The sequence below is a fragment of the Petaurus breviceps genome, unplaced genomic scaffold (assembly GCF_028583685.1).
Source record: "Petaurus breviceps papuanus isolate PSGF00001 unplaced genomic scaffold, PetGlider_PUasm1.0 140, whole genome shotgun sequence".
In the NCBI taxonomy this organism is placed as follows: domain Eukaryota; kingdom Metazoa; phylum Chordata; class Mammalia; order Diprotodontia; family Petauridae; genus Petaurus; species Petaurus breviceps.
The window spans coordinates 48,601,223-48,624,470 of record NW_027185698.1 but is presented as its reverse complement, the minus strand read 5'-3'; the positions used below and the strand labels follow the sequence as shown (position 1 = coordinate 48,624,470).

Genomic DNA, 23,248 nt, shown 5'->3' with positions numbered 1-23,248 from the left:
AAGGGCCACAGAGGATCCCCAGGGGACTCCCTCCCTCAGGGCTTGGGGTGACTGGGGAATCCAGGACAAGCTCCTTAACATCATCCTCAACAATCAGTGGGAGAGGTCAGAGCGGGCTTCCTTTTCACCAGCTCCTTCTAGCATTTCTGGATGGAGATGAGGGCAGGAAGCCCAAAGTGAGGAAAGGCCTTGAGCCTCCCCTTGGGCACAGCACAAGTCCTGACCACGCCTTGCTCTCACCAGGTCCCCCACAGTCTCCCGCAGTTCCCGGACTTTCTCCTCCAGGTTCAGGTTCCTGTCTGTCAGCGTCTCCACCATCTCCTCTGCTCCCAGGGCTGCATCTACCTGTAGTATTGCAGGGGAAGTTACAGATACTTCCATAATTAGGTGTCCAGGTTTGACCTTCTCTGCTAGGTTGGTGGAAGACAGACATCTTGGCCGGCCATCTGGACTCCCCCCCACCCTCCCCACAGTAAGTGCTTCCCCTGAATCCAGCACCCATTTGTCAGGTCCCTCCTATCTTATCTGCAGGGTCCTGTGCTTGGGCTGGGCACCAAACACAGAAACAACAAGAAAAGCCTGCAGGACTGAAATGAGGGTTCAGAGTGGAGCGCTGGTGCACCCAGGGCATGCCAGTGTTCTGGAAAGGTGACTGGGTGGAGGCCACACTCTGGCTGCCATGTGCTATCTGTGTGGCCATGGCTAAGTCCCTGAACCTTTCAGCCTCACTGGCGGCCGCGGCAGCCCCCACCTGCTCCTTGAGCTCGTCAATGGTGCGCTCGGCCTGGCCCAGCTCCTCCTGCAGGCGCTCACGCTGCTGCCGCAAGGCCTCCAGTTCCACATTCTTCTTCTCCATGAGCTTCTGAAGTTTGACATGCTCCTGCTTCTCTGAGGCTGAGAGGTCCCGCATTCTGGGGGGTGGAGAGAGGCATCACACAAAGCAGTAGAGGCAAGGGGCCCCGAAGGTGAGGGGAGGGGCACATGACCCAGCAGGCCTACCTCACCAAGGCATCCTTCAGCCGAGCGTTCTGTTCCTCCAGCTGCTTGAGCTGGTAGCTGGACGCAGCCCCATCAGAACCTACGGGAGAGCACGGGCCATCAGCCCACCCAGCCTGCACCACCTTCCCTCTTCCCCGCCTCCGGCCCCAGGGCTCTGCTCTCAGACGCCCAGCTCCTAGGAAGGCGCCCTCTCACCCTTCTCCTCGATTTCCGCCTTGAGGATCTCGAGGTCAGTGGTGAGCTCCTCCACACGCTCCTTCAGAGCCTCCACCTCCTGCTGCAAGGACTCTGCGCGCTCCTCGGCCATCTCCTTGTCCAGAGTGGCCATCTCGATGGCATCGGCCGTGTCCGCCATTTCCTCCATGTAGCGCTCTTTGGCCTCCAAGGCGTCTTTGGCTTCCTGGGGAGCAGAGGGGAACAGTGCCAGTGGAGGCCCCTGGAGAGGGCCCGGCTGCCCTGGGGAGGCCCTGGGGAGGCCCCGGCTGCCCTGGGAAGGGCTCAACTGCCCTGGGGAGGCCCCGGCCGCCCAGTGGCCTGCCCGCCCTGCGCCCAGGCTCACCTTCCGGGCCTCCTTGAGCTTGCGCTGCAGCTCGGCCTGCTGCTCCTGCATCTTGCTCTTCCATTCCTGCACCTGCTCCAGCTGGATCTTGTGCTTCTCCAGCTCCTTCAGCTTCGCCTTGTCCTCTGCACGCTTCAGCCGCAGCGTCTCCAGCTTCTCCTCCAGGTCACGCACCTGCACCCGCAGCCCTTCCTCCTCCTGGGAAGAAGCCCAGGCGGCCCTCACCGGCTGCCCCCGCCTTGGCCTGACCAAAGAGCGCCACTGGCCTGGGTGGGGGGAGCAGTCGGGCAATGTCTCCCTTCCACAGAACACACCCCAGGCAGTCAGAGACTGCAGGAGGGCCCGACCTCTTGGGAGGCAGAGTGGGGTCCTGGTTCTCCTCTTCCCTGAGAAGGGAGCTGCCATGAGATTGAGGGTTATCACCACCATGCTCAGAGGGAGGAGGGCAGCTACAGCCCGACAGCAGCAGGAAATTGCTGTCTCCATGGTCACCTAAAACCAGCTCTGTGCTTCTACAGGATCTGAGCAGCTTCCTCCTTCACACCAGTCCTTACCTTGGAGGGTGAAGGCAGTGGGGGAGCCGCCCCAGGGGAGGTAAGCGACGGCGTGGGGATGATGGGGGCTGCCAAGGGTGTCTGTGCTGGGGTGCTGGGCTCACTGCTGCTCATCTCCCCAGTGGAGGCTGAGGCAGAGGCTGAACCTGAGGGGCCTGCAGGGCCACCAGCCCCCGAGGCCCCCGAGCTGCTAGGACGGGCAGGCTGCATTGGTGTGGGAGGAAAGAGAGAGAGAGAGACATTGGCCATCAGGTCAAAGAGAAATCTATTGTAAAGGTTTTAGAGAGAGATAGGCACTCTCACTCACAGGTCTAGGAGATAAAACAAAAAGGTGGAAAGAAGACTTAATCATACTTAAGACCATAAGAACTGCCCCACAGGGGTCCTACAATCTTCCCCACCTTACAGCCAGCTCTTACAGAGGCCTCAAGCCTCACGCTTGGCTGGGGAGCAGTGATGGCTCACCCAGCTCTTTTCCTTAAAGGGTAAAATCAGAATCAAGCCCAAGTCTCAGCACTTCTTCTCCCCTTCAGCCAAGCTTTCTCCACCATGTTCAGACTGTTAGCTTGGGGGGGGGGGGGGGAGGGGGACAGAAAGACAAGGCCCTCACTGTTGTCTTCGTAATTAGGGCGGGTGTGGGTGGTTTGACTTTAAAGCCTCCTGGCTCTGAGACAAAATACAATCAAGCTAGGGCAGGAGCACAGGGATGAGCTGCAGGCCTCTGAGGCACTCAGGGGCTCAGCCCCCTTTCACTAACTAGGTACTCAGCTATTATGATAATAGCTCATATATCTGTAGCACTTCCAGATTTCTTCACAACACCCTAATGAGGAAGATAGTATAGGTATTAAATATACCCCATTTTACAGGTAGAAGAACTGAGGCCTGAAGAGGCTAGGATTAGTCCTAATGGCTAGGACTTGGAAATAGGCCTTCTGATTCTAAGTCCTTCCTTTCTCTCCGATAAAGGTCTGTGAAGTGGGCCAGGCATTACTTTATCTCATCACAACCTTCTTCTTCCTTAAAAGTATGCCCCAGAACAATTTTTTAACCTCTCTAGAAGAGATCAGTAATAGCCTCACCCCTTCTTGGAATATTAGGATCCCCCCCTCCAAGGCTCTATGTTCCTCCCACCACACAAGAAACACTCCAATGGGGAGGAAGAAGGCTGTCCTGCAGCGGCACAGCTGACATACATATACATATACTTTCTTCCTTTCAGGGAAAACTTAAGCTTCCATAGAGATGGACTTTTGACTCCTCCCTTATCCCTTGGATCCAAAAGAATCTTAGACATCAAATTTTCCTAGTCCTTTTTGCCTGGGTCAGTCAATCATGCAGACAGACAGACAGACAATACACACTGACTCTCAAGGATATTCAATGAGTCACAAACATAAGCATACAAAGTCACACATGCACACAGTCATCCAGAGAAAAAAACTAAAGCATCTGAGAATTGGAAGTCAAACCCATACCTAAATATTACTGCCTCCTACAATGGAACCTGATAAATGGTCGTTCAGCCTCCATCTAAAAAACTCTAGTGATGGGAAAACTCATTGCCTCCCGAGGCAGCCATCCCATTTTTAGGCAGGGAGTGAGCAGTAAACTGAAGTCTGCCTCTCTGAAACTGCCACCCATTACTCCAAGTCCTGCCCTGAGGCCAAAACCGAGTCTAATCCCCCCTTCCAAAAAGGTCCGTTGGGCCAGAAAGTTCTTGACAAAAGAATGCTAAGGGGAAGCTCAAATCCAGCTCCACAATGAGTGCAAGTCACCGAGAACAAATGAACTACACCTCGGAATACTGTAAAAACTGGCCCACATGTTTGCTGATCAATGACCTCTGAAAGATCCTGAAGAACAGCAGAGGGGCTATAGACCTACAAAAGAACAAATGTCTCCATTTTCAAAAAAGGAGAAAAGAATAGAGACTGCTATCTATAGGCCATAAACTTGGTTCCAATGCCTAGCAAAATTCTACAACGTCTTCTGAAATTAATGGCTATTAACATACAGAAAAAGGAGCATGATCATACCAATTAATCCCATCTCCTTTTCTGGCAGGGCTTCTAGACAGCAGTTATACAGTTCGCCCATCAATCTATCAACAACCATTTACTAAACATCTATGTGTGAGGCTCTGTAATGAATGCTGGAGATACAAAGGCAAAAACCAAACAGTCCCTACCTCCAGTGGTGAACCTTCTACCAGGAGAGGCGTGTACATATTTAAGTATATATTAAACTTACACAAAATGAGGGGGAGGGAGAACACTAGTAGCTGGGGGAAGGGGTACACATCAGGAAGAGCTTCATGTAAAAGGTGGTACTTTAGCTGACTTTTGAAGGAAACCAGGGACTCTAAGAGGCAGAAATGTAAGATCATGCTAGGCACAGAGGACAGCCAGTATAAAGAAAGGCATAGGACCTAGATTTCAGCAAAACATCTGACAAATTCTTTTCTGCAATTCTTAGCCAAATGGAGAGAGTCTAGATGATATTTCAGTGAGGTAGACTGAGATCTGATTGACTCAAAGTGTAACCATTAATGTTATAGGGTCACCTTGGAAGGACTTCTCCAATAGTATGTCCCAGAGATCTGTGTTTGATTCTAATTAATGACTTAGCTAAAAACACAGATGATATTCTTATCAAATTAGCAGATGACACAAAGCTGGAAGGGATAGCTAAAACAGAGTGGCAGATTCGGGATCCAAAAAGATCTCAACACTGGCCTGAATGCAGAAGATAAAATTTAAAGAAATAAATATAAAGTCTGATACTTGGATTCAAAAAATCAACTTTACCAGTACAAAATTAGAAGGCATCATTAGATAGCAATGCATCTGAAAAAGATCTAGAGGTTCTGATGGACTACTACAAGATCCACATGAATCAACAACAGAATAAGGCAGCCAAAAAAGTTTAAGAAATCTTTGGCAGTATTAAGAAAACTGTGACCAGGACTAGGAAGATCACAAACATTCGGAATATTACAATTAATCCTAGCCTCCACATTTTAGCAAGGAGAATGATAAAAGCTCAAGATTATCCAGTAGAGGGCAACCAGAATGGTGAAAGGCCTCCAAGTCCATGACACAGGGGATAAACTGAAGGAATGGGGAATGCTTAGGTGGGACATGGTAGCTATCTTCAAGTATCTGAAGAGCTGGAACATAGAAGGATTGAACTTCTTCTTCATGGCCCCAGAAGGCAGAATTATGAGTAATGAATACAAGTTGCAAAAAGGCAAATTTAGGATAGATGTAAGAAAAATCCTTTAACATTTTAGAGTTATCTCCAATGGAATGGATCACCTTCCTCTCACTGGTGGTCCTCAAGCAAGAAATGGATGACCACTTGTTAAGTATGTTGTGGAGGGGATTGTTTAGGTATAGTGGGAGTGGGGTGTTTCTAAGGTTCCTTTCAACTCTGAGATTATCAGGTTCTGTAAAATACTTGAAGATAAGAAACACATCCCTACAAGAAGAAACACTTTGCTCTAATGTCAGAGAACAGATGGGCCTGCTCCTTGGCAAGCCTGACCATTCTATCCATGCTCTTGATCTCAGCCCTTCCTGTGTCCCTCAGGAGCCTGCCCCTTCAAACATGTGCCCATGCTCTAGTTTTCCCTATTTCATCTACTGGCTCTTTTTCTGCTGACTACCAATGTACCCAGCTCTGCCATATTCCCTGCCCTTAAGAAACCTTACTTGACCTACTTAACCCTACTTAAGCTATCATCTTATAGGCTTCATTTCATAACTAAACTGTCAGAAAAGCATGTCTACATTTGTTATCTCCCCTTTTCCACCTCCCATTTACTTTTCAAATAGGTATTTCAATCCCACCACTCAATTGAAACTCCTCTCCAAGGTCACCAATGATCTTTTGCTCACTAAATTCAACAGCCTATTCTCAGTCCTCATTCTTCTGGATCACTCGGTATGGCCTGATGCTCTAGATGACTCTTTGCTTCCTGGATAATCTCTGCTAGTTCTCCTACCAGTCTAACCACTCCTTAGCCTCCTCTGCAAGACTATCATCAATGTCCTGACCCCTCTGTGTGGCTGTAGTTCAGTTCTCTGTCCTGATCCTTCTCTTTCTACTCTTTCTTGGTGACTTCATCAGCTTCCACAGTTCATTTCTAAATAGCTAGTTCCCAAATCTAATTATCAAGCCCCTCTCTCTCTTTTCAACTCATCTACATCACCAAATGCCTGCTGGACATCATCACCCTGAAGTAAAAGCATCTCAAACTTTACATGTCTAAAGCAGAACTTGTGAGCTATCTTCCTAAACCTAATGCCTTCTGGACTTTCCTATTTCTGTGAACATCACTACCCTTCTAGTCACTAAGCTTCCTAACTCCTCAACTGTCCCTAACCTTATATCCAATTAGTTACCAAGTCATGTGGATTCTCCTTCCACAACGTCTCTCAGACCTGGCCCCTTCTCTGGGCCCAGGACCACCGTCCTAGTTTAGGGCCCAGTGTCTCTGGCTTGGGCCATCTTAGTAGTCTCCTAATTGGCCTCCCTCCATCTAGCCTGGCCCTGCTCCAATCAGTCCTTCACCCAGCTTCCAAACTGATTTTTCTAAAGGACATGTCTGACCATGTTACTCACCAATCTGAACTAGACTAAAAGGCTCTAAAACCTATGATATTACCCAGAAGCTTCATTGGCTTTTAAATGAAATGCAAATTCCTCCACTGGACATGGCAAGTCCTTTACATTCTGTCACCACACTAAGATAATTACACACAACCCCTGCACACACTGTTCCAGCCAAGCTGGCCTACCTGCCGTTCCCTGTATATGATGCTCTCTCTTACCTCTTACCTCTCTCTTACCACATAGGCCATCGGTCCCTCATGCTCAAAGGTACGTGTTCCTCTTCACCCCACCACTTGGAACCCAGATTGAGTGCAAGCCACATCTACCCTGCCTGACTTTCCCAACACAAGATGTAAGACTGCTTTGAATTTATCTTGTATTTGCTTGTTAGTACATGTTTTCCTCCAGTAGAATATAATGCAAGGGGTTTTTGTTTTGGGCTTTGCATTCCCAACATCGTACACTGTGCCTGGCACATAGTAGGGGATTAAACATTTGCCTGACTAAATATCCCCAATTATGTAAACCAGTCTGCATATGTCATGGTCTCCAGTCCTTTCCTCATCCTAGTCTCCCTCTTCTGGACAAGCTCCAGCTTATCAACATGATTCCAAACCAGAAGAGAGGCCAGACATCAAATGTCCCTCATTCTGGGTGTTAAGCAAGGAGTCTAAGATCAAGTTGGGTTTTTTGGCTACTGTACCAGTTCTGATTCATATTGTGCTTGTAGTTCTGTAATACTGTCCAATCTGTTCAAGGTCATCTAGCCAGACCTCCCTCATCCTGTAATTGTGAAGTCAATCTACAGAACTCACTACAGGGCTTTCATCTACACTGATCAAATTTAGCCTTACCGAATTCAGGTCTTTCAGATCTGGAGAGGGCACTGGCTTCACTGGTGCCATTTCCCTAGGCCCAAGAGCCCTAGTACTCAAATGGTGACCAATTATTGTGAACAGGGGTACAACTAGCTCAGCCAAGGGCTACTTAGCTTTTTGCTGGGACGGAAGAAGATAAGGACAAGAAGAAGCCACAGGGCATCCCATTCACCTAGGAAGTGAGCGGCGGGGCGGGAAGGCAAAAGGGGCTTCCTTCCTATACATGAATCACTGAACACCAAGACACACATAGTCACTGACATTTACACTGGCCACACACAGATAGCTGGGCTTTGTCACAGAGACCTAAGTCACATGATGGTATCTATATAGACATATAAGAGATGCTGTCACACATGGACCAACAAGCTAGGTCACATATTGTCACACACTAGCATACACTACTGGAATATGGTGTCAGTCATAGATACACAGGTACAGCCCATCCCTACCTTTTGAGGATAGCATCAGGAAGAACAGCCATCCCCCCCTTCCCTCCCCACAAGAGCTTGTCAAGGCAACATGATAATCACACATATCCCTAGTCACACAGAAAGACACACAGGGAAATAAAGGCACATGATTGATTATACATGAGGACAGTTATATCTCCATTCCTCATAGCCTGTAAAGGTTCTTAAAACAGCCATGTCCCTCTCCCCTTCTTGTCTAGACCAGGAATTCCTAAGCTGGGATCCATGAATTTGTTTATCTGAATATATTTTGATAACTGTTTTGACATAATCAACTTCCTTTGCAATCCCATGTATTTTATTTTATGTTTTTAAAAACATTCTTCTGAGAAAAGGTCCACAAGCTGTTTTAGCAGGCTGCCAAAGGAGTTCATGACACAAAAAAGGTAAAGAAACATAGGCCTTGGGCATCTTGGCTGCCCATCCCAAAGACTCCTCTTCCAGGAAGTATGCCCCAATTAACGCTAGGTCCTGAGTGAGCAACCACTGTTTCCTCTATAATCTTGCATGTCAATTATCTCAGAAATAGACTGATAGATACGCTGTCAGAAGTGAAAGAGATCTTACAGATCATTTTTCCAACCTCATCTTATAGATAAGGAAACTGAGGCTCAGTTTTGGTAGGCAATACACATTAAATGTCCTCAGTTGTTGCAAGTGCCTCATCTCCTGATCACATATAGGCATAAACACACATGTGGTAGTAGAGCACATACACAATACACACACACACACACACACACACACACACAACCCACATACAGCAGGGACCCCAGAAGAGGCCTCTTGTTCTCTCTCACCTTGGGCCGGCGGGTGGTAGTCTGGTCAGGAAACAGGAGGCAGAGCCAGAGGAGAAGAAATATTCAGGGGAGCAAAAGACAGGAGCAGAGACAGACAGCAGCAGGAACAGTGGAGAGAGTGGGAGAGGAAACAGGGACAGGGCCTCTGTTAGATGACCAGCTCCCCTCTCCCTCCTCCTCCCCCAAGGAATACCACCTGCCCCCTTGTTCCCCAGCTGTGCTCCAAGTCCTCCCCTCTCCCAGCACAGCTTTGGCCCGTTGGCTTTCTCTAAAGGACCCGGTTTCCTCAGTAACCTCAGCCAGCCACAGGGGAACAGAGGCAGCAGGTGGTGGAGGCCCCAGAGACCAGGTCCCCAAAGACCTAGCTATTTATGCTTTCCCTCAGTAATGGAGACCAACCCCTCTCTGACCCTAGCCGCAGATCTTAGAGCCTACCAGTGCCCTTCTCTTCCTTTTGCCAAGCTGTAGGGGTCAGAGGCTGGAGAGGCCCCCTAGAAATCAGGTCTGCTGAGGTATGGCCCTGGGATATTCATCTCAAGCTCTCTAGTGACTAGAGCAGAACTTTCGCCCTCAAAGTCCCATCCAACCCCCCCCCACCTCAATACAGAGGGCTCAGGTATCAAGACTATGAATATTGAATTAGCCAGAAGCCCTGAGCTCAGCAAGGTGGCCCCAGCTGCAGAATTTAGGGAGGAGGGGAAAACAGATGAGGAAAGAAGAAGGTAAAGAGAAAACAGTATATGTAAAGGGGCTCTTCTCCTAAGCCAAACCCCAAAACCCCAGGAACCATTAGGAATAGGAAATTATAACCTAAACCCAAATCTCAACAGAAGGGTACCGTGTAACAGTTCTATTTCTAAATACTTCCTTTCCTCACGTGTCCCCCCACCCAGTCTCCAGATTAGACCCCAACTAGAGGCCTGTTCTTAGGGGCCTCAAGAACTAAAGAAGCACTTCTTTCTGGCTATCCCCCAATCTCTACAACTCAGGGTCACAGAGGATGAACAAGAGCCTCATCTCCTTTTCCAGGCAAAGCAGCACCCCCACTAAAATTGGCAACTGGAAGAGAGAGGGAAGCCCCTAAACCCATAACCTCCAGGGTAAGAATCTAACTCAAGCAAGCTTCTATAGAAGGCCTAAAGCAGTCCCCTACCTAGGTTCCCCCATCACAGGCAACTTTCTTAAAGCAAACAGCAATAGCAACAGCAACAGCAGCCCCTAGACTGATGTCCAGCTCCATACACTCATGGGGGACAACAACTCCCAGGACACACAGAACCACAAAGCCCAATCAAAGCCAAAGCCAGCTGAAAATGGAGGTGACAGGTAATGCCAATCCCGCCCCCCACTTTCTCCCAGACAACCCCCCCTCCCCATGGCAGGCTGACGGAGCCAGTAACTTGCAGCAGTGGTGGTGGCGGCGGCGAGCGGCAGCAGCAGCAACAGCAGTAGCAGTAGCAGCAGCATCAATGCCGACCCCTAGGTAACCACAGTACCCAAGGCCAGGGCCAGTGGGAGAGGGAGTGAGTACCTTTCGGGTGGTCGGAGCCTGTCTCATCATTGCAGAAAATCAAAGACACAGACACAGAAACAGACAGAGGGACCGAGGAACCGGGAAGGAAGATGGACCAAGGAAAGATGGCCGGAGAAAGGACAGAGAGATGGTGGGAGGATGGAGAATGGAGGGGGGGAAGTGAGAGAGGCAGGCCGGGCAGGAGGGGACCAGCGGAAAGAGGAGGTTAGCGCATCAAATTCCAACAATGCAGCCTCATCTTCCCAGCCCCGGTTGCTGTGCAGCCTCCAAATAGCTAGGAACTCTAGGGTTCCATGGCCCCAAAGTCCACCCCCACCCCCCACCCCGTCCTTTGCAGTTCTGTGTAGGGATCAGAAGTAGAGCCTGGCCCAGCTCGCCATCCTAGGTAAATCCAGATCCCACGATCTCAGCTTCTGACCAGCTGCACCCAGCCCTGGATTCTAGCTCCTCGTGATGTCATCGGACCCGCCCTCCAAGACTCGGTGGGGGTGGGGGAGGGAGATGGTTCTTCAGTCACCTAGCAACACCCAGTACTCCCTAGCTCCTCCCCCTGGACCGCCCATCACAGTATCCACTCCCCTAGGAGATCATAACCCTCAGGATTCAGCCACAGATGGAGAACAAGAGATGGGGCTGGAGGGCCAGGGCCCTTAGGACAGAAGGGGCTACAGAAGGAAGCTGACATTCCTTCCACCATAATTATCTCCCTCTGTCACACCTTCCAGTCTTCCCTCTTTGTGTGTCTGCCTGTCTCTGTCTCACTCTCATCTTCACCATGTATCATGTGTCTGTTGGTCTCTATCTGTCCTTCACACTCTTCCCCTCACCATCACACACACACACACACACACACACACACGGTTCTTCTCATGTGTCACATATACAAAGTCTCCCTTCCTCTACATCTGTCGGTTCATACATACATAGTCTCTCCCCCTCTCTGAATCACAAACACATACCATCCTCTCCCTGTGTGTGTGTCTCTCACAATCTCCCCTCCTTCATTTCAGTCATCCCTCTATTGCACTCCCATGTGCACACACACACACACACATCCTCCCCTCCTTCATTCGTGGTGCACACAGGGCCTCTATATTTCTCATATATGCATAGTGTTTCCCTCCACTTTCCCAGCCCCACCCAGGAACAGTGTCCCCTCTCCATTCCCCCCCCCGCCCACTTCGTGTGTCTCTTTCATACACAACCATATACATTCAAAACCCCCCTCCCTTCAGGGTCCCAAGGACACTAGCTCCTATGATACACAATTGATCAAGGGAATTAAAATTCCACCATCCACAAGAGATCACTTCCTCCCACCCATCACCCAACTAGGATAGGCACAAAGGACATCCTGCAAAAACAGTAGACTTAATTAGTCTCCATGATAATGTCCTCCATTAGTAACTCCCATCCTTTTGCCCAGGGCTTTGAGGGGCTTAAGAAGAAATTCTGGCAGAACAGGAGCCCCACCATGCTTCCAATCTCTACCACTGAATTCCCCGGGACTGAAGCATGGGAAAGGGACCCTCATTTTCCTCTGAAGCCACAGGCTACTTCTAGAGAGAAGCCACCTCCTCTCCCCAGGTTTGGAGAAGGCAAGAAAGAGGTGTTATTCCCCTTCTTTGCTCAGTTCAAGGTCCCTGCAATGAGATGGGATAGAGCCCAGCTGGGATAAAGTCACTGAGGAGAGAACTTCCAATTGTAGATCCCTAAGCCAGGGATCCAGCACACTGTATACCGTGACCACCCCCCAAAAGCAAGCTTCTTCCCCCCAGCAAGTAGCTCCAAAAGCTCAAAGCACGACCCTCATGCAGCATGAGTGTGTCCGAAGGTGATCAGGCAAGGAAATCACAACATAGCACACATGGGACTTATGGACAAGCACATGCAGGCAAAAGGCAGACAGGGCAAAGGACCAAAGTAGGCCTTGGGGAGGTGAAGGCTGGGCCAAGAGAGTGGGAAGCAAGAGGGTTCTATAGCCCAAAGATTCCAAGTTCTGCATAGCCCCAATAACTACTGATAGTAGCTATGACCAGGGCCATGTCTTCTACAAGACAGAGATTGGGGAATTGGCACAGCCCTAAAAGTTTCTGGAAGGGACAGCGATAGGACAGCTGCAAACACAGGACTGACACAACTCCAGGAAGGAGAGCTGGTAGGGAAGGGGACAGAACCTCACGGTGATATCTAGTCAGTCCTTTAGGAACATCTATTCCAGGCTTCTCTAACTCAGGGTCTGCTCCTCCCGCTCTCCTTAAAGCCCAACTCTCCTTCTCATGCTACCAAGTCAGGGCTATGCCCGAATCATAGCTCGATGACAATCCTTCACCTCACCCAAGGCTGTGCAGCTTCTGCTAGGATCATGTGTCCTCTAAAAGTTCTATTACTGGCTGAAAGAAAGGGGATGTCTACAGAAGAACCACCTGGAGCCTGGTAAAGCTGAGCCCTGGGAGGATCAAGGCTGCCCTTCCCTCTGGTCATCGAGGGCCCAAGGAGACATGCAAAAGCATGCAGCATCAAGAGGACATGCAGAAGAACAGGATGGGTAGAGGGAGGCGCGATGCCAGCCAACTCCCTCCCACTGACACACAACAAGGAGACACACCACCTTCTTAGGCTTCGATCCTCGCTGCATGGGAAGGGGTTCAGCAAAGGACAGAGTTAGAGATCAAATAATCCACCGAGGCCACATGTGAGCCCTAAGGGTCTGCAGCAGCCCAGCAATTTCCTTCCACAAGGACAGGTGCCTCCAAGCCCTGTCACCCTCTGCCAGGAGGCAATGGAAGTCTATTATACCTCTTAACTGATGCCATCTTGGAGATGAGCTGAGGGTGCCCTTCTCCCTCGATGCAAGTCGTTCTCACATACCATAACAGAAGTAAGTGGAAGCAAATTCCCTAATAAACAAAGGAGCCCTACCCCCACCCCTTGATCACCAATGTCCAGCCCCTGCCTCCCACAAACCACCTCTAGCTTGTGCTAGCAACACGTGGAGCCCAGTGCCTAAGCCAAACAACCTACTGATCCCCACTCCCCCTCCCTCACAAGCTTCATCAAGGCCTTCCCAATCCGACCTTTGCTTTTGCTTTTTTTTTTTTTTTTTTGGAGGAGGGGCAATTGGGATTGACTTGCCCAAGGTCACATGGCTAGTTTTTTTGTTAAGTGTCTGTGGCCTGATTTGAACTCGGGTCCTCCTGATTCCATGGCCAGTGCTCTATTCACTGTGCCACCTAGCTGCCCCCAACCTTTGCTTTTGAATATACTAGAAAATAGTGAAAATCTTCCTAGTAGCAGAAACTTTTGATCAACTCACCCCTAGCCCCCTAAACAAGTTTCTTCTAGTCCCCAAGACTGATTCTGATTCCCTTTGGGTACCTCTACAATATACATCTAGGAACTAAAAGGTAAGCAGTTCCATACTCCTCAGGCCATGGCCCTCCCACATCCTGTCCCACCTCCATCCCCACCCCCAACCAGGTTAGAACCCTTCAGCCAAGCCCCATGAAGCAACTCACCAGCTTGCTGGCCTTGGCAGCTGGGTCAGTTGCTTCTGCAAAAACAACGGGAAAGAAAAAAGGGTAGAAGTAGAAAGAGTTAGCCATAAGAATTGGGAGGAAGGGTTGAAAGCAGCTATGGAATAGGATGTGACGGTCCATGGTAACCCTGACACTAGTGAGGAAGCCCTAGTGACCCTTGGCCACAAGAAGCTGGGATGTGGAAATGAAGTTAGCTGATGAGGAGGAATAAGCTAGGATTCAGAGGCAAGGGAGACAGCAGCTAGGAGAGCTATACCTCTCTTGAGAACTTTGGAGGCTGAGGAGTCCGGTGTCTCTGGGGATGTGGTATCTGCTCCATCTTCAAACACCTGGATCTGAGGTCATGGAACAGACACAAATCTCTCAGTCAGAAATATCTGAGACGGCTCCCCATACTCAGCCCCTTATTACCCCAAAAGCCTGGGGTATAGATAGCCCTTGCTATCCTCAAAGCCATAGGGCCTTTCCTGTGCTAAGTAGGATTAGGCATTCTCTCCCATACCCCCTTTCTCCAATGCCCACCTCCTGACAGGTAGAGACTTGGGGGAAAGGCCTGTGGGTGATTGGCACAAGTACCTGTGATTGGCGGACAAAGATGCCATGCCCCTCCTCACACGTGAAGTACTTCCTTCCTTGCACAGTCCCGTCATTCTTGCCCCTGGCTTCATCAAGGATCACACCTACCCACTTGCCTGTGGCAAACAGTGTGGCCCCCACATAGGCCACAGTACCACGGTGGCCCTTCCCGATCACCTCCACGCGGGACCCTACACGGAGGGGTCGGCTGCTCGTCTCAGCACTCATCCTGCTGCCACTTGGTGTCTGAGAGAGACACAAACCCAGTCAGCTGCTTCACAGGCAGACATCATCACACCAGCACATAAGAAATGTGCTGGACCCAAATCCCAATTCTAACAGAAGACCTGAGGGCTGATTTAAGGAAGAATGTGCGTCACCCACTCTGAGCTATATTTACAAGTCTGGGCCAGACCCTAAAGCCCAAAGATTCCCTTCATTATCCACTAGAGATCTCCAAATGCTTACAGAACTTAAGTATAATTTCTAATACAATATCTAATTAGAAAAAAATTGATATTTGCTTTAAAAATGTTTCCTATTACCACATCACTGCTTTCTGCAGGGTACCGCCCCGAGTGAGGGAAGGAAACAACCCAAGGTAGGCCAAGCGATTTCTTGGATGCCCCCCTCCCCCCAATTCAGAGAAACTGTCTACAACTCCCTAACTACCCTAACTCCGGTGAAATCATCTGCCTTCTCTGTACTTGAGAGATTCTCTGGGCTTCTTTCATTCACAGTTACATAGTTATTTTTTCTTCAAGCCTCAAATCCATTCTTATTATATCCTGAACTTCCAGGGAACAACTCATAGGCTCTTTCCTTGGCCTAAGCCCTGCTATCAATTTAGCTCACCATCATTCTATCTGCTGCCTCCAAGAAGTAAGTGTGGGAGAGAGGAAACCCCAGAAGAAGCTTTATATTTCCTCTCAAAGCTAAAAAGCTACACTTCCCTGAATTCTTTAATATTCTACCCTCTATTCTTAAACACATATACAACAGACTTAATGGCCTGGTTATCACCCCAGGTAAGTCTTTAGGGGAAACCCAGTAAATATGTGCTGGGTTGGACAATGTGCAAAAGGGGGGGGGTGCCCCCAGGATCTCATAACGACATACAAGCTAGACCACACACACACACACACAAGCTGACACCAAAGGCAGAACAGAAACAGGAAACTGGACTCTGAATGGATGGAAAGTAGCCCATGGGGATCTAGGGGGCATACCACACTGCACCTGGCCCAACTTCAGCAACACTGTAGAACAGGGCAGGCAACCCAATACAGCAGGGGAATTCTGGAACTATAGGGTGACATGAGCCAAGTAAGTGATCAGCAGGGCCTGTCTGGGTCTGTACCCACTCCCAGGTCCCAGGAAGGGATACCCTATAGCAGTCAGAAATTCCAAAAAGCAAACCACAGAGTTGCAGGAGTGAGCCACCCTAGGAAAGAGTGGGCCATCTCCCAGCTCTCTTCAAGGGTTCATATCACTCATGATATATCACTTATCTAGGTGGACAGACACCTTGAGTGGTGATGGAAGTGGTTTACTAAGGCAGCCAGACTTTGTACCAGTGGCTTTTGGAGGGGTCCATTGATATTATAAATTAACAATAAAATCAGAACCACCCTTTCCCCCTAATTCACACACGCTGATCCCCCAGATGCCAAAAAGACCAAGCAAGTGGATGGTGAGAGTGCAGCCCGGGATGCACTATAGGAACCAAAGGATGGGTAACTGCCTCAGAGGTAAGGGGGATCAAGTCAGTAGAAAAGGATATAGAGTCTGTGTCAACCCTCCTCCCAAGGCCCTTTCCTAATTCAGTTCAAGCTAGGGAGAGATGAAGGAACAACAAAGCAGCTCTGAAGAAAGACTTCATTGTAAGTCTATTATACCCAGACTCAGGGCCCCCATGATGTCCCAGCCCCCACTAGAGCCTGCAGCCTGAGGCCCAGTGACAGCCAGAGGCTAAGCAAAGCCAAGATACAGGGTATAACTCTAGGCAGAGACACAGCCTCCAGCATATCGCAGACACCTAGACGGAGTCTGACAAGGCCCCACACCAACTAGGCTATGGGGACTCCTCTTCAATGCCCCAAAGCTGTTAGGTGAGTGATGGTCACAGCCCATGGCCCAACCCCCACAGCAACAATGGCCACAAGAGCGCAGGCCCAGGTGGCCCAGCCCGCCCTCTACTCCCCAGCTCCTAGGCCCAGCTGGGGGCAGCCCCTGCATCTTGCCCCCCACTTACCCGGCTATACACATGCCTCTTGCTCTGGGCCATGCTTCTGCCCGGGTTCCTTCCCCGATTTCTCCCCAGACCATCAGACACTGGACTGAGGGATTAGGGACCCCAGGCCCTCCAGACTCATACAGAAACCTGCAGGCCCATGAATGACACTATTTCTCCCACGCCTCCCAAACGGGTGGGACAAGCAGGCTGAGTCTGGGGAGAACAAGGGGGGAGCTCCTTGGCTACCAGAGCCTGGGTCCTGCCAGCCCAGCTGATGAGCAGCCTCACTCTGCGCTAGTCTAGCTCTAGACTTGTCAGAGCTTCCCAGCCTCTGGGTCCTAGTGCCCTGCACCTTCACCTGAACCAGGGAAGAGGAGGCAAGAGAAAAGGCAAGGCTCTCACACTGTTGCTCAGCATGAAAAAAGCTGGGGACCCTAGCTCCTGAAGGGGATGGGCAGAGCTCACAGTCACTGTCCCCTCCAGAACATGGTGCCAACCTAAGCCAGCAGAGAGCAATGATATTTTGAAGGGAAGCTGTCTCAGGTCTCAACATTGCCAAAGTCAAGTTCTCTTAAATGGTCAAAAGATAGAACGGTTTAAAAAAAAAAAGAAATGCAAACTATCAACCATTTGAAACACTTTGCAAAATCATCAAGTCCAAATTGTCAAAGGTGGGAAATTAAGGCAAAAGGCAATGTTAAGAGTCCCTGTGGGAATACAGGCAGAATAATTAATTTCTTGTAAAGCAGTGAACTGGTCCATTTGTTAGAGGAAATGATCCGAAAGTGTGCAAGAACCATTGTTTAGACCCTTTGGCCCAAAGAGCCCTGTATGGGGTTTATATGCAAGGAGGATAATGAGAACAGGAAATACCCCTTGCACAAAAACACTAAAAACTACAGCATCTGTACTAACAAAAAGCTAGGAACAAAAGCTGGGCCCAACAAGAGTGGACCAGGTGAAGAAAATGAAGAGTAAAGTGGAAGACCTCAGAGAAACAAAGGAAGACTTTGGAGGGAGAAGCAAAGAAGCAGGAATTGGCAGAGCAGCATGACACAACAACTTTATTTACAATGTGAAGAAAATCAACAAGGCAACAAAATTCTTTGGTCAAGTACAAGGGACAACTCTGGTAACCCAAGAGCTATTAAAGTAGGAAAAAATGCCCTCCAAAAGGCAAAAAAAAAAAAAATAGAAAAAATGCCCTTTCTATTTGTCAGCAATAGGTAAACAGCTGGAAAACTACAAAAGCTGAAACTGACAGGTACTCTCCTGCTGTCAGACACAACCATCCTACTGGGCAGATGTGCCTCCAGTATTTGAGAAGATGGAGGGTGAAGAGGGTTTGAGCATTTGTTGAGAAGCATCTGCAAAAGTTTACCAGAAATATGGGTATTCTCTCCCCTTCAAAAAAAGATCTCAGTAAAAATGCTTTCTACTCCTCTGCCCTCTGTTCACACTCTGCCAAAGGAGTCAGGTCAAAAGGGATCATTAGGTGTCCCCCCCACCTCAGGACTGGTTAGGAGCCTGAGTTGGCCCAGGCACTAACATAGCACAGGGAAAAGTTGGAGTGAAAGGAGGGAGGGACATCCACCAAGTAGAACTGAATGCTCAGAAAGGCACTGCTACTTGACCCCGCCAAACTAGGAGAAAAATAGTAGCAAATGGAGAATAAATCAACAGCCTTCCTAACTCTCTTCCTTGACAATCTGAAAGGACAGGGCTCTACCACTTCAGCCAGATCAATGGCAGCAGGTAAGGCCTTGGGGAATGCCAACATTCATACAATGCTCAACCCAAGACTCCTTCAGCTACATGCTTCCTGGGAGTTCTTGGCCTGTCTTCCCAGGAGATCCATTCACAAAAAGCCCAGCTGCCTTGGCCTCTGACCACAATTACCTATGTGACCTGGGGTAAGTCACTCCCTGCACCTCAGTTTCCTCATCTGTAAAGTGAGGGGAATGAACTAGATGTCAACTGAGGTCCCTTCTAATTCTTGCTTTGGGATTCTATGACCTTAGGCCCTCATTCTCACTTTTTTTGGAAGAGGAAACAAGGAACAAAGTATTTGAGAGTCTCTCAGATTCTGCAGTGACACTTGTGCCCCTGTCCGCTGAGAATGAACAAGGTACTCCTCCCCCTCCTCCTGCCGTCACTGGCTGGCACCAGGGGCCAAGAAGATATGACCTCAGTCCTGGTGCTACAGTGATTTAACACTAGGTTCAGTGTTGGGGACCAGCACCAGACTCCATGTCAGGCAAGACCTGCAGAGACAGCACACTAGATCTCCTGAGCAGCCAGCTAAAGGTGTATGCCACAATTCCAAGTCCCAGAAGCCACAGGCTCAGTTCAATTCAATAGAAATATATTAATGAGCTCTAACATGTCAAGCACTGTGTGGTGTTCTGGAGAGACACATCCACTAAGAGAAGTCCCTGCCCTAGAAAAGCCTGTTTTCCTAACAACTTGTACACAGAGGAGTAAAAATAAATACAAAGTAACTAATAAGATCAGGAAAGGTCTTATGTACTTAAGCTCAGCCTTGAAGGAAACTCCTAAGTCTAAGAAGCACAGTGGGAAAAAGAGATAGAAGATGGCCCTGCATTGGTTTGGATGGAAAAGGACATGAGCGCAACTAATGAGAAAGGAGTCTGAAAAGGATGGGTTGGAACCAGTCTGTTAGAGATTTAGAGCTCAGAGGGCTGATCAGGTCTGTGCATTAGAAGAATTACGAAGAAGAGAGAACAGAGAGGGGAGAGGCTGGATGAAGGGAGCTCAATGAGGAGGCTAGGGTAAGGTGGGAAGTTCGGTGTGGGTGGAGAGAAGGGGACAGAGCTCAGAGGTTTTAGGGAAGTGTCAGCCACAAGATTAGGCAGCTGTTTGGATGGGGAAGGGAGTGTGGGAGAGAAGAGAATACAGGATGATGCCCAGGTTTCCAACCTGGAGGACAGGAAAAATGGCCATATCCTCAACCAAAATAAGGAAGTTAGGATTCTGAGCTGGATTGGGGCCTTAGAAGCCATCTAGCTCTAGCCCCTAAAACCAAGGCCCAGAGATATTAACCAGGGTGCTCAGCAACAACCAGAGCCTAGACCAGACCCACTAGCCTTCTCCCCTGCTCACCCCAGAGGAAGTTCCTTCTCTCTGCTTCTTACAGTACATCTCAAGCTTCTTTCAGTGGTCAATTCAGGTATCACCTCTCACTGTAGGCCTTTCCTTACACCCCACCCAGCTGTCAGTGCTAGAACTCCTCTGGAAATCTGCTGTTCTTGGTCAGTCATCCAGCTGTCTGACTTTTCATGACCATACTGTCCATGGGGTTTTCCTGGCAAAGATACTGGAGTGGCTTGCCATTTTCCTTCTCTAGTTGATTAAGGAAAATAGGGTTAATTGTGTTGCCCCAGGTGACACAGTTAGCAAGTAAGTGTCTGAGGCCAAATTTGATCTCAGGTCTTCCTGACTCTAGGCCCAGCACTCTATCCACTGAATTGCCTGGCTGCCTCCTCTTGCAATTACTTTATATTAAAAGAAATATTCCACATACACACTATATATTACGTCTGTTTTTCCCCCCAACATATTAATTTGGCTGATTTTTTTTCTTTTATTTTCTTAAAAAATCCTTTGTTGCAACGGATAGCTCCCAGAAAGGGGAAGAGAGAGAATAATGGGGAAATCTAAGTAATGTAAAAAATCAATAAAAAGTTATTTTTAAAAATAAAAAAGGCATTATATTTGGCAATTAAAAGATAGTAACTTTGGAAGAGCAGATTTAGTTGAATGATGAGATAGAAAGTCTATGGGGCTGCTAGGTGGTTCGTGAGTAAAGAGCTGGCCCCAGAGTAGAAGGATCCGAGTTTGGTTCTGGCCTCAGACACTTAACACCCACACACAAAAACTAGCCATGTGACCTTGGGCAAGTTACTTAACCCCAATTGCCCTCCAAAAGGAAAAAAAAATCTGAATGTATAAAGTTAAGACAAAAAAAAAAGTCTGACTGTATAAAGTTAAGACAGTGAGAGATCAGAAGTGGAGGTATCTATTGCCGATAGCTTTCTCGAGGAGTTTAGCCAAAAAAGGGAGGAAAGATGTAGGAAGATAACCAGAGGGGATGGACAGATCAAGTGAGGGTTTTCTGAGAATACAAGAGACAAACTACTACACCATCTCACAACTTCAGCTGTAGCCTCAGGTTGCTATGGGAGGCCTGAAAAGCTTTGAAAGAGCCTGTGTGGTGAGTGGGATAAAGAATTGATTAAGGAGGGGCGGCCAGGTAGCACAGCGAGTAAGAGCACCGGCTCCAGTGTTGAGAACACCTGGAGATCGAATCCCGGGCTCAGACACTTAGCACCCATCCAGAAACACCTGGCCGTGTAACCTTGAGCAAGTTACTTAACCCCAATTGCTTAGGGGTGGCCAGGTGGCTCAGCAAGTAAGAGCACCGGCTCCAGTGTCGGGATGACCTGGATCAAATCCGGGCTCAGATACTCAGCACCAAACCCAGAAATAATAACTGGCCGTGTAACCTTGAGCAAGTTACTTAACCCCAACTGCTTTAAAAAAAAAAAAAAGAATTGATTAAGGAGGTGTAAAAGGGGGGCCTTGCCAAAGAGAGGACCCAGCTGAGATTACATAACCACCCTGTAGTGGAGGCACGAAGAACCTATAGTTCCTCTAGCTTCATTCAGCACATTGCCTCTCAAATATGCTTCTGAATAAGCTGAGAAGGAACCTGGCCTTGGAACCACCACCCACTGCCACAGAGGGCCCACAGAGCTCAATGTGCTTGCCCTGGTGACTATACATATTTTTGGTGGCCCCAAAGGGAATCTCCTTAAGGGAATACACACAAAAAAGCCAAGACATTCCTCTCTTCTCCCAACAAAACATTTTGGAGATTAAGGCAATGAGCAATCAGCTGGGCCTGGGATCCTCCCCTTACACCTGGAAGTAAAGCCCTGGCACTAGGACCCTGAAGACAGGGGTCCTGAGCCTGCGCTCCGAAGGGCTGCACCATTTCACAACTAGAGCTGCAGCCTCTGCAGCCAACAAAGCTGCTGTCATTGGTACCAACACCTCAATTGACTCTGTTTTGACTTGGCTGCTGACTGGCTTCTGACACCAGTGCAGAATGCCTTCCTTTTTGTGCCCCTTTCAAATCAAGAGGCAATATCTGAGCACAACTAGAAAAAAATCTCTGCCGTGAATGCCACTCAGAGGAGGTAACCATAGCAACCTGCAGATGGAGGCAATGGAGAAGATGCTCCAGTAACCGCAGCAAGAAGAGGTGAGTCTATTTCTCTTCCATCACCTCCATTACCACCACTCTCCCCAACTCACTCTCATCAGAGCCACACGAACTCACCCTTCGGCCCTACTTAAAACTGACACCATGTGGGAAAAGGAGCTTGTTTTATTAATCACTATATAAAGCCATTGCTAAAGCTAGTCTGCCATGCTGAGAACTGATAAGAGGGGCCTACCCTTCTTGTTCAATCTCTTACTAACAGCTTAGGCTCACCCGGCAGGGCCTGCTGAATGATCTAAGATTCTCAGTCAGGTCTAAGTCTTATGAAAAGTCAGAAATACAAAAAGCTGGCAACCTGGCTTCTTCCAAGGTCTCCATTACCATGCTAATTAGTTAAGATTGGGGTGGAGGGGGTAGTGAAGAATAGTGTCTTTACTGCTGGACACAACTCTGGGCCTTAGCCCAAGGGGCTTGACCAACTATAACTAGCCCCTCACATCCTTCCACACTGGCTATGCACCTAATCTACCCTCTCCTTTCCCTCCCTCCTCTCTTCTTCCTTTGTCTCCCTCCCACTTCCCCTGACCTTCCATCTCACCTACATCACAACCCTTCCAAACTAGCACTAAGCACTACTTTAGCACAGAAGCCGGCCAATTGGCTTCCTAGCTCCTCCAGATGGTTCCATTTCTGTATAGCTGACATTCTCCAACACAGCCTCTGGCAAAGTATCTCTATACCAGCACCAGGAACCTCAAGCTAAGCTGGAACTCACAAAGAGCCCAAAATCTCTCCCACATAGGAGCCACTAGCACTTCCTAATAGCAAACATAAATGGCTTCAGAGAGGGGGAGGGGGGAGTAAGGCTATCACAGCTTGACCTCTTAAAGAGCTTCCTCAGGATCTCTTCATAATTTATCTTCTCTTGGGGAAGAAGAGAATTAAGGTAGTCTCAGGGTTCACCAGGACCTGTAGAGTCACAATTTTTTTCAAACAATATCCAGAGGAAGGGACACAGAAGAACCTTTCTTGTTTGGAAGGCAAACAAAAAAGGTCTGGAAAAACTTCAACTTCCATGCTACAAGGATCAGAGGGAGGAGTAATGTGTGGAAAATATTATGATACAAAGAGATGCAAAGTTTGGAAAGCTCTTGTCCCCCTGAAGGCTACAGTCTAGCAGGAAAATAAGATAAAAACAAGGAAAACTAAGTATACAATGTTACATTCTTCTA

General features: G+C 48.7%; 1 protein-coding gene across 12 annotated transcripts in view; it reads right to left on the bottom strand.

The window, feature by feature from the left end:
- Nucleotides 1-23,248, bottom strand: part of DCTN1 (dynactin subunit 1) — a 39,252-nt gene that overhangs the window by 8,988 nt on the left and 7,016 nt on the right. For 7 of the 12 annotated variants that reach the window (XM_069072119.1, XM_069072030.1, XM_069072102.1 and 4 more), the window contains 10 exons: nt 14,533-14,778; nt 14,213-14,291; nt 13,936-13,970; nt 8,884-8,904; nt 2,113-2,316; nt 1,559-1,756; nt 1,195-1,399; nt 1,000-1,078; nt 752-911; nt 241-345 (listed from right to left, as the gene is read on the bottom strand). In XM_069072119.1, the coding sequence (XP_068928220.1) occupies nt 241-345; nt 752-911; nt 1,000-1,078; nt 1,195-1,399; nt 1,559-1,756; nt 2,113-2,316; nt 8,884-8,904; nt 13,936-13,970; nt 14,213-14,291; nt 14,533-14,778 (1,332 nt within the window). Of the gene's footprint in view, nt 1-240; nt 346-751; nt 912-999; nt 1,079-1,194; nt 1,400-1,558; nt 1,757-2,112; nt 2,317-8,883; nt 8,905-10,414; nt 10,433-13,028; nt 13,447-13,935; nt 13,971-14,212; nt 14,292-14,532; nt 14,779-16,786; nt 17,060-23,248 lie in introns of those variants that run through there. The other 5 variants (XM_069072124.1, XM_069072048.1, XM_069072058.1 and 2 more) reach the window with 5 other exon arrangements.